At 30.3% G+C, this 11,617-nt stretch overlaps 1 protein-coding gene across 1 annotated transcript; it reads left to right on the top strand.

The window, feature by feature from the left end:
- The first annotated feature begins 2,221 nt into the window (after positions 1-2,221).
- On the top strand, positions 2,222-6,682 carry LOC129292579 (lactoylglutathione lyase GLX1-like). The gene is made up of 9 exons (XM_054930151.1): positions 2,222-2,373; positions 2,983-3,108; positions 3,190-3,314; positions 3,676-3,740; positions 3,821-4,033; positions 4,656-4,703; positions 4,795-4,902; positions 5,008-5,160; positions 6,462-6,682. The coding sequence occupies exons 2-9, from the start codon at positions 2,993-2,995 to the stop codon at positions 6,501-6,503; spliced, it is 870 nt and encodes a 289-aa protein (XP_054786126.1). The 5' UTR covers positions 2,222-2,373; positions 2,983-2,992; the 3' UTR covers positions 6,504-6,682.
- Positions 6,683-11,617: the final 4,935 nt, after the last annotated feature.

Genomic DNA, 11,617 nt, shown 5'->3' with positions numbered 1-11,617 from the left:
AAAATAACAATAATTGGTTTAAAAAATATAATGTAAAATTAATGGTATTAGAGTTAAAGGACTGAAAATATATTTTATTAAATTAAAAGGCCAAACTAAATTTTATATAAATTAGAGGATTAAAAATTATACTTTAATTTTTATATACACAAAAAAATGTATAAAACTTAGTTTATGCCATTGATAATATAGTTTAATTACATGTATATTCCCTCTATCTAAACATGTAAGGTATTTTTTAAGAAGTTTGATATTAAAAAATATAAGGTATTTTTAATCTTTTAAAGTGTAATTGTTGTCTTTTTTCAAGTACCTCTATTGATAATGACTTCATATTTATTGTAGGATGTTAATAGAGGTAAATATGAAAAGATGAGGTTAGTTTGAAAATAGATAATAATTTTATTGAGAAGTGAGATTCGATTAAAAATACCTTATATTTTTTAACAGAGAAAGTTTAAATTAGTGTATATTTCAGTTTTAAGTCATAAAAAATTGATTAAAAATTACTCTCTCCTATTTATAGGGTAGAAAGAGAATATTTTTTTATTATATTTATTAGTGGCATCTTTAAATTTTTATCACAATTTTTTCCTTCTAACCTCTATTAAATGTTGGAAAGAAAAAATATGTTATTAAAATATGTATATTTAATAGGGATAAAGTTAAAATTTATAAATTTTTAGACAAGTTAATAAGTTTTAAGAGTTTTTTTATTATGATGAAATATGTTGGAAATAATTTACAAATAGGACTAGAGGATTACAACTTTTTTTAAATTTTGAAAATAATTTTCAGACAACCAATTATCAATTTCAGAAGTTAATTCTGTTTGCAAATAAACATCACAACTTTCGAAAGTTCTAATTTTTTTTTGTCTTGAACTTTCAAAAATTTTAATTGAACTTATAAAATTTATTTATTTTTTGGCCAACATAACTTATAAATTTTATAAAACTTTTGAAATTTATAACAAAACTAATCTTTAAAGTACTTAAATTTCAGGGATATGCATGAGCTTGGGATTTTTGTCTATTTCCTTTTATTTTTTAATTTTAGTCACTTATAATTTATATTCATATAACAAAACCAATATCCCCTCTCCCTCTCTGCCTTTTGTTTTGTTTTTGTTGGTCCTCTAGTGATTCTCCCAATATATTTACGGCCCAAAAAAAATATCAATCGTTCACGACCGAAATAAACCTTTCAATTTGTCACTCCGTTACACGTGACACTGCCAAGTCAACATCAGTAAAAGTAAATACACTCACCAATTTGTTGTTTTTTTTTAACCCGAAAGTAATATGATTAACTTTTCATTTTTAGTTTGCGTTTGATTTTTAATTTATTAAAAATTTATTTAATAAAAGTTTTATTTAGTAAAAGTTAATTATTATAATAAAATTTATGTTTAAATATATTTTTTTAAAAATCAATTTGATACATTGAAAGTTGTTTGATTTATGATAGTAAAATGTGCTTTTGAATGTACAATTACAAAAAAAAAAAAATTAATTTTATAATGATTTATAATTTTTATTATATAAATATAATATATTTAAAATATTTAAAAATATAATAAATATTTTAAATAATATAATTTTGATCTATAATACTAAAAATTTAATTTCTAGTTATTTGTATTTTTTTAATTTATACTTTTAAAGGATGTAATAAAGATCTATAATCATTAATGAAATCAAATGAGATAGATTGGAATGAAAATGGAATATTTCAATTTAAAATTTTTATTAAACTAAATAATAAATTTATTTAACTATTTTTAAAAAAATAATTATAAAATTAATATATTTGAATTAAATAAAATTATTTTTTAAGTTTTGCTAGAGTGAAGAATGAGAGAGATTGAGAGTGATGAAAGTGATTTTTATAATAATATTATTTATATTATCTTATTTTATTTTAGTCTCTTTAAATTGTAAGGTCAAAAAAATAGATTTAAAATGGCAAAAATGGTCTGAAAGGTCACCCAAATCACTTCCTTCTCTTTTTAAAAAATCTCCCAAATTTCTATCCATCTCATTCATTCCATCTAAAAAAACTTTCCAAACATTGCCTTACTTACTTAGGAGAAATGCTGACTTGACAACGCAGAATCACTTAACATCAGCCGCGATCCTCTCTCACTAAACGCAAAAATCTGGTCTATATTCATGAGAGTTTCTATTTCCTTTGATATTTTGAGAATAGCCAATCGTCCGTTGCCAGGTGGACAATCCACGTGACAGGCCGTTACGCTTGCAATAACTCCGTCACAGTCGCAGGATAATCTTTAGTAACGCACAGTGTCAGTGTTTGAGATCATTCTAGGGTGTCTCCTCTGCCTCTTCCACTCGATCGTCACTCTCGCTGGTCAGTCTCCTTTCTCTGCTTGTATATTGTTGTAGGGAACTCACATTCACTGATAGTGTTGGCTTGAGATTCTTTATCATGATTTGTTTGCGAGCTCAGATGAGCAATTTTGATTTTTCAGTACGAGTTCGTTTTCGTTTGGTGTGATGTGAAGTCTGATTTTGTTCTTATACTCTGTCATCGGTGATTATTGGTGGGCTATTTGAGGTTCTGTTCGTACATTTTTAACCTGGCTGCTGTGATTTTCATTTTATACTTGGTGTTCGTCGTAAGAAGAGCTTTAGACTCGACACTTTACTATTTTGCGTCAAGATATAATATTATTACTTAATTTCACCCTGAATTAATTATGTTTGAGATAAAATGGAGATGAAACTTAGAACAATGTCCACGACGAGCATCTTCCCTGTCTCTTTTTTTGTCATGCCAAACTATTTATTCAAGCTTAAAACATAAGATGTCAATGCCCTAAACCATCTTTAAAATCTTCGCTGATATAACTTTTCTAAAAAGAGTTTTTGCAGTTTGTTTACTGGATCAGTCTCTTTCTGGTCATCAATTCTGTTATTTTCTCATCAAGTTGAATGCCTTCACTGGCTTGTGTTACAGCTCTAACAATATGGCTGAGACTGCACCAGTTGCTCCTAGTCCTGAACTGTTGGAATGGCCAAAGAAAGACAAGCGCCGCCTCCTTCATGCTGTCTACCGTGTTGGTGATCTTGATCGCACCATCGAGTAGGATTGTGCGACATTACATTGATTTTTGTTATTATAATATGTGCCTTTAGATGCTCAACTTTTCTCCACTTCTTTTAGGTTTTATACTGAATGTTTTGGAATGAAGCTTTTGAGGAAAAGAGATGTTCCTGAGGAAAAATACTCCAATGCTTTTCTTGGATTTGGCCCCGAAGAAAACCATTTTGTAGTGGAATTAACATATAGTACGTTGCTCAGCCTTTTGCATATTGTGTTGGGTTTTATCCATGCAGTGAGTGGTTCATGGCTATAATTCCTTAAGTTCATTAGGTGTTTGTTATCATATGGTGGGAAGCCATTTTTTGAAATGGCAGCTGCGTGACTTTGAGTTGAAGAGAATATTCACCTGAGAACTTCAAAGGAAACAGTTAAATTATTGCACTTGAGTTTGTCCCTTGCATATAATTTGTTTGTTTTGTTTTAATTTACTTGGGAATAGCTTATTGCATGAACTGTATTTCATTGAATTGCACATGAAATAATTTCTTTGGCACAACAATGAATTTTATATTCTTTTAATTTTAAATATGTTATATTTTTTGTCAGATTATGGGGTGACCTCATATGATATTGGAACTGGCTTTGGACATTTCGCAATTGCAACCCCAGATGTAAGCCTGATACTAACTTCAGAAATGCTATAGTATCAATTTGCCTGTGCTGAAAATTAATTGAATATGTTGTTTTCTAGGTTTACAAAATGGTTGAAGACATACGGGCCAAGGGTGGAATCATCACTAGGGAGCCTGGTCCAGTTAAGGGTGGGACCACTGTCATTGCATTTGTGAAGGACCCTGATGGTTACATATTTGAGATCATCCAAAGAGAGTCAACCCCTGAGCCACTGTGTCAAGTGATGCTTCGTGTTGGTGATTTAGAGCGCTCAATTAAGTTCTATGAAAAGGTAGCAGTCCATGTTCAATTTATTTCCCCATTTTAATTTCAACTGAAACTGCTTTAGTGGTACTGCTTGTAGTGCAAGTTTTCAAGCATTTAGTGTCTTCAAACTTGAATTTGATGAATTTTTATAAATTGACTTTCATAGTTTTTGCTTCTGCATGTACAAGCCTTTTTGATTCTTGAAGATGTTACTTTGTAAAACCTCACTAGGTTAAACACCAAGGGGGAACGTTCACCTGCTGACATGTTTAGTAAAATAGCAATGTAGTTGTGGGCCTCTAGGCTAAAGCAGTAATTTGAAGGGTCCGTTCTGTTTCTGTTATCATTTGATTTCACATCTATAGTTAAATCTTTCTCATTAGGCTAATCTTTCAGCCATGGGTTTCAAAGCTAGATGATCAACTAACTATATTTTATGTGGTTTATTATTTGTTCAATGAAATGCACAAGAGACAAGACATTGACCTTATATTTTATGTCAATTTGAGAACCTGGATTAGGAACTGCCAGCTTTTGCTTGTCATGCACACTTTAGGGCATCGAAGCTGCACTTGTATTATGATCCACATCAAATAATATAGTTTTGTAATCTGATGCCATGCTCTAATGGTGTACTATCTCTGCAGGCTTTGGGTATGAAGGTGGTAAAGAAGGTCGATAGGCCTGAATACAAGGTAAATTTTCATAAGCTCACCTTGAAAGCAGCGTACATACTTTAACCACGAACTGCTCCATTTTTCTGAATTATGTTGCTTCCATTTGTAGTACACAATAGCCATGCTTGGGTATGCAGAGGAGCATGAGACAACTGTCTTGGAGTTGACATATAACTATGGTGTCTCTGAATACACTAAGGGAAATGCATATGCGCAGGTTAGTTGATGATACATCATAGGTTTAATATCACCTTTTTCGTGCCAAATTGGTTTATCTGTTCATCTATGCCCACCTTCTGATTGAAATTGTGGTATCTTTCAGGTTGCTATTGGCACTGATGATGTATACAAGAGCGCTGAGGTAGTCAACCATGTCATACAAGAGTTAGGAGGGAAGATTACTCGGCAACCAGGGCCAATTCCTGGCCTTAACACGAAAATCACTTCTTTCTTGGATCCAGATGGTTGGAAAACTGTGAGTTCTAAAACTTTTTCATAGAGTATGGCCTTAACATAAGATTAATTTGCTGAATGACCGGTGAATTATGATGTTATTTACATGCATATCTATTTGCAGTAAGGGTTGCCAGTGCTGTGATTTGATGGCATTTTGATAGAGCTGAAGAATTAGAACAGATTTATATATCATTTCCTAGGGCCTATAACATAGTCTATATGAAGGGACATGTGTAGGAAAGAGACAAAGAATTATCTTCCAGTGTATAAGAGAATTACTGAAAGGTTCCTGGCCATAGGGGGACAAAGTGATGTATGAATAGGGATTAGGTTCAGCTAGGATTATAATCAACTTTTTGTAACTTTTTGAATCTTTAAATCTTTCCTTTCGTCCAGGGGGAGGGGGTGGAGCATTTTGGAAATTGTGAGTGGTGAGGAGAGCTCTGGCCTCTCGAATGCCAGATTGGGGTGGAGGAAGATATCTTTCTTCATCATTTGTTCATGTGTAACTTATGTTTTTGTTGCTGTACTGGGTTGTTTTTTGTGTTGTTTCATGTGCTCTGTACTTTTAGTTCCTTATTTTGCTGGTAATACAACTCCATTATTCTTTTAGTCCCAATTTCTGTGTATTTTTCTGTATTTTTGCTTGTTTTAAGTTTATTAGCGTAGAGGGTTTCATCACATTTTTTTTCTCTGATTTCACCAAATCCATCTTTGAAAGCTGTTAGAAGGTCAATGATTATCCTCATAATGTAGTGCGAAGTTGTTGATTACATCTTAATGACCCAAAGAAATAGAACTCCCTTAATTGTAGAATTCAACATTTATCATGCATGTAGTCCGCGTCATAAAAACTCTCTCCGTAATTAAAACTCGCATCTCTCATCTTCTCATTCTCTGCTTTAAATAGGTCTTTCTTAAAGTGCATGGGTTAATAGGTCCTTTTTTTTTGGTGTAATCCACGTCATAAAAACTATTTTTCGTCGTCTCATTCTCTGCTATCTTAAAGTGGATGTATAAATAGGTCTTGTTATATAATTGAATGCCTCATGGCTAATTATGAGCTCCCAACACTTTGTTTTGACCTCATCTTTGATGTTTAATTATTTTTGTTGGGCTTAAGATTTAGTATTTTTGCTTTGCCCTTACCTTCACAATGACATTGCATCACATGCCAGGCATATTTTAAAATCCCCCTTTTCTGGTCTTCATTTATGAATGATTCCATAATTGCTGCCAAAATGTGAATTTTAATTGGTAATAAATTTGAGCAAGCGCTGTCTTGTGTTAATCTGCTGCCATTGTCATGTGAATTTTTAGGTGCTAGTTGACAATGAAGATTTCCTGAAGGAATTGAAGTGAAGAGTGACGGCTTTGCTAGTGCTTTTGTAATAAATAAAGTTGCTATCATCGGTGGTCATTAAACGTCTGTGTCTACTTCTCTAGTATTTGCTTGTGGCGATGTGGTTGTGCAGTTGTCTCGAAACGTGGTTGATGGTGTCATCTATTACCTAAATATGATAAATTTATCTTTAGAAATCTCTCTTTGGTTGTTTCAGAATGCACTTGTATCTTGATCAATGTATGTTTATCCATAATCAGTCTTCAAATCCATCCATGCTGAGGACCCGTTGAATTGGAGAGTCTTGTTGGCTAATGAAGATTGCGTAGTTGATAAGGATGAAGATTCACACACCCTTTGTTTGGATGGGGGTGAAAAATGAGGACGGTAAATTGAAGGAGAAAACTGCTAAGAATAGTTTTTTAAAAAAGTACTATTTAAAGAAATTTTTCCTCGTGCCTTTTCCTTTATCATATTTTCTTCACTCTTTTCTTTCTATCCAAGTCAAGCTTTTGTGAATTGGAGAACGCATGCCATCTTTGGTGAGTTTTCTGAGGACTTTTGAACCAAAAAATTTAGAAATGAGACTGTATGAGTGTAATTTGTGAGATGAATTTTTAATCTTTATTCTGTTTTCATTTCTTTTAAAAATATATTTTGAAGTTGTTTTGTGAAATGAGGGACGTTTTTCAAATTAGGCTTTCATTGAGGAGAATGAATATTCTTCACAGTGAGGGAGGAGGGCTATCAAATGAACTGACATCTGGGAAATCTGTGGTCACTAAATTGGTTTGAGGTGCACTCATATTGTGCCAGTATACGTTCTCTGTTTTCAATAAAAAATGAAAGGTGTTTTTTTATATTCAAATTAAACAAAATTAAAAGATAAAACAGCAGAGAAACTAGGATTTTTTGTAGAAGTTGGGTTCCATTTTTTATTGAGATATTCTAAAATGACAAGTTTGTGGAGTATCACTAAAATAACAAAAGATTATGCAAAGGAAATGGTCCAAAACAGTACCTCATATAATTTGGGCCTTAGAGAGAGTGTTGCCTCATGTTTGGAATGACTAACATTATGATTGTAATAGTTTTCAACGTAAAATTGTACTCCGAATTATTTTAGTTTAGTAGACGCGGTTAGCTTGTTATAATATAGTGAATTAATGTTTGAATTTTTTTGGGAGACGTACTTATATTTAATGTTAAAAGGTGGATAAGATTGTTTCCAAGAAAATACATGTGTGTAACAATAAAAATTACCTACCTAAAACAATTATCTTTTGGTGGAGTATGTTTGATAGCTCCTTTCATTGAACTGTATAATCCCTTCGAACATGATTTGTATTAACATCTTAAACGAATTTTGATATCTAAACTGAGTTAAAAAAAAATGAAATACTTTTAAAGTGAAGAAAGGATGACACAGTTTGTATACATGAGCTCTCCTTATTTATTTATTTTTTTATAAACCTGTTTTTCCATTTTCCCTTCGAATGATCAAGCTGAAGTCATTGTGTTTGGAGTTTTTTTGGGTCAATTGGAGTTTTTTATACGGCTATTTAACTGGGTCAAATTTAAACATTGTCTGTTGTAATTATTATGTGAGTGTGTTAAACAGAAAAGTCACATTGCTCACGTGAGAAGAGCTATAAGTATATATATGTTAAGGAGTGAAAGTGAACTAATAAATAAGTTTGGAAGAAAAGTGAGCTTGTAAGCAAGAGACATGCTAACATAAGGCAATAACTGATTTGCTCCCCTATGCACGAGTTAAAGAAACATTAGATTTTTTTAATTGAATTTTGTTTTTTACAAAATTATTAAATTAATTTTGTAAAATATGCTTTCTCGGAAATCCTTTAATTAACTAGTTTTGGAATTCCTCATCTTCTAGTAACGTAGACTTAACGTGCATTAACTAGAGTTTATTTTCATTTAAAGCTAAAAATTGATTTCTTTAAATGTCTTCCACTACAACGCTCAGAAATCGCCAAAATGAATTAGCATAATGAGTTATATTACTTATGAAATTAGTAATTAAATTATGCTTTGAGGCTGCCCAAAGGTTGTCTGATCCATGTCTATAAATAGCAGGAAGTGCTGTCAATTTATTGTTAGATTTTTGAGATTTTGAGTCAATTTTCTTCTCTACCTTTATATTTTGTTGCGCTGTCTAAGTATTATTTTGCTAGTATTTATTATTTTGTGTTCTTGTTAATTTTGCAGCATGAGTTTTTTAATCATAGAGAGCTATGGTGCGATCATTCTATTGTAGCATAATAGCTATTAAGAATAATGTTCTTGACACGACTCAAACTTTAAATTTACTTATTGCTTCTAATTATTAAGTCTAAATGAGCATAGCTCACATAAACGTGTTTTTTGTATTTACATGAATTCAAGCTCAAGATTTTATGCTTTGTTGGGTTTAATGAGGATGGACATAGTTAGGCTAGCGTAGAGCTTGAATTTTTTGGATATAAAAAACCATGAGTGAAAATTGAAAAGAGAATTGGAGCTTATCTATTAAGCACATATAGAAAAAGTCTAATTCCTATGCTGACTTCTTAATTAAATTATCTTATAAGTTAGATGTCAATTTCAATTTCTTTAATTATCTCTCACCTCTTATCCAAGAGGTGACTAATGATGAAAGCGATATACTGACTTCTTAACTAAATTATCTTATAGGTTAGATGTCAATTTCAATTTCTTTAATAATCTCTCACCTCTTATTTAAGAGGTGACTAATGATGAAAGCGATCAATTAGAGAATTCCTATTTGATGTAATCTCTTATGATTTATATTTTCCGGTTTTATTAAGAAAAATTGAAAAGAGACTTAGATTTCAAAAATAATATATAAATAGATTAAACATTAATCTAAGACTAAGCTAGGACAATCACAAATAATGACTCGACAGAATATAATGACACTAAGGACCTTCAAATTTTTTTCTTAAATGCCATAAGATAAAATACCCATACCCTACCAATTAAAGTCACCGTAAATTATAGATGATCTTATCATTTAAGTAAGTGGCAAGAAGTACTTCAAATGTCATTCTTTGTACATGTAATTTAATTAAGAAAAGTCTATCCATTGTTCTCAATATCTTAGGAGAGATATTTTCTATTATTGGCATAGTTACTCTTTATACATACCCAAAAAAAAAAAAAAACCCATACTCTGTCAATTTTTAAAAATCGGAAGTTTAGTTACAAAAATAAGAATTTTTTTGTGAAGTTTTTATATTTTATAACTCAAATAGAACATAAATTTAAAGATGCAATTTTAGAAAATCTATCATTGAGTTTTTATTATTTACAAATGAATGTATTCAAGTACAACTAAGCTTGACTTTAGCATTTTCTGGGGGGAAAAAAGCTTGACTTTGGTATGTTAACCGCAGATGTGGTTGGAAGGGAGGATGGGAAAAATTTTAATAAGCTCATTTGAAAAAAAAAAATAGAGAAGTAGGGATAAAAATTTTTAATTATTTTTTATTATCATTTTTCTTACTTTTTTATTAAACACTTTCAATCTCATTTATTTATTTATTTATTAAACCATTAAAATTTTTCCTCTCCTCCTTAACATGGCTCAGTGTTATTACTTGTTTTACAGCTTCAAGGTGGTTTTTTAATTGCTATTATGTCTCTATCAAAGTCATAGTGTATCATTTTTTTTCCTTATCGAGTAGTGGTTGTTACCTTTGCTTTGCAGGGAAAAAAAAGAAGAAAGAATATTATTAAGTCATTTTTGAAAGAAGTTAATATCTTACATGGACTTCCAACAATAAACATTAATAATTAATAAATAAAGTTTAGGTTTTAACAAGTATATACAGCATCCAAGTCCTTATCAGATATCAACTTTATATTTCATGAATTCTTCATTGATATTCTCTCACGAAAAAAATATGATCAAAGATGGTGACTTATCATGGATGCAAGAGAGAGAGAGAGAGAGAGAGAGAGAGAGAGAGAGAGAGAGAGAGAGGGTGAGGGTGCATACGTAAACTTTTATCGTCAAAAATAAAATTATGAGAGAATAAATTATTACATTTAAAAAAAAAGTATTCCTAACCAATGCTGTTGGATCTAGCAAAAAGTTAATCATTCATAATGTAACACATTAAGATTTAAATTTATATTAAAAAAATATTCACATTTAATGTCTGATTATACTTCAAACATAATTGTCTCTAATAAAAGAATACATGTGAGTAATTAAAAAAATACTGCTAACCTATCCTTCTCCATAAGAAAGAAATTATTATTCCCCCTTCAATATTATAGAGCATTTTTAATTGAATTATATCACAATAAGTTGGTTAATTATTTTTAAAATTATACTCTTTTTATGCTTACTCTTATTTAATGTAGTTTTTTAAATAGAAAATCTTATTAATTATACTCCCTACTTTAGAGTATTTTTGAAAAAATCTAATCAATCAATATTAAAAGATTCAAAATGCTTTATATTTAATGTTGGCACCTCATATTAGAGAAAATATCATATATTTTTTAATGAAGTGAGTGCATATTTCACTAAAGAATATATGTATACACATATTTAAAAATAAAAAAATTATTGATTCATTTTAATTGGTTTAAATTTTATTGATAAAAAGAAAAGATTGATAGGACACTCTGAAAAGGATTGCACATAAATGAAAAGGAGATTCCGCGATTTAAAAAAATACGGGAACGAAAATAAGTATCTTAATAAAATAAAATAAAAACACGTTTTGATAATGTATTTTTAGCGGAAAAAAAAAAAACAAATACTTAAGTCAATTGGCTTGTTCCTAAAAATTTTGAGATTGATATTAAGATTATTAATGACCCACACCTTCAACATGGGTGTATGAATCTTCGATTTTTTACTTGACTTTTTTGCTTTTTTTAAAGAGAGGATAAAGGTGCATTTTTGTTTTTCAAGTATTTTTTGAGAAGTACCCAATACCTTAATATTTTTGTTGGAGCAATTTTTTCCTTAACGTTATTAAAATGGAGTATTCTTACCCTTTCCATCAAATTTTTTAACGGTTAATATTTGATGTTAATGTTAGAATTTTGATGAAAAGAGTAAAAATGCTCTGTTTTGATAAAGTTAAAGATAAAA

The sequence above is a fragment of the Prosopis cineraria genome, unplaced genomic scaffold (genome assembly GCF_029017545.1).
Source record: "Prosopis cineraria cultivar Desert tree isolate PC_DT_omini unplaced genomic scaffold, ASM2901754v1 PC14, whole genome shotgun sequence".
NCBI lineage: Eukaryota > Viridiplantae > Streptophyta > Magnoliopsida > Fabales > Fabaceae > Prosopis > Prosopis cineraria.
This window is presented reverse-complemented; position numbering and strand designations above follow the sequence as displayed.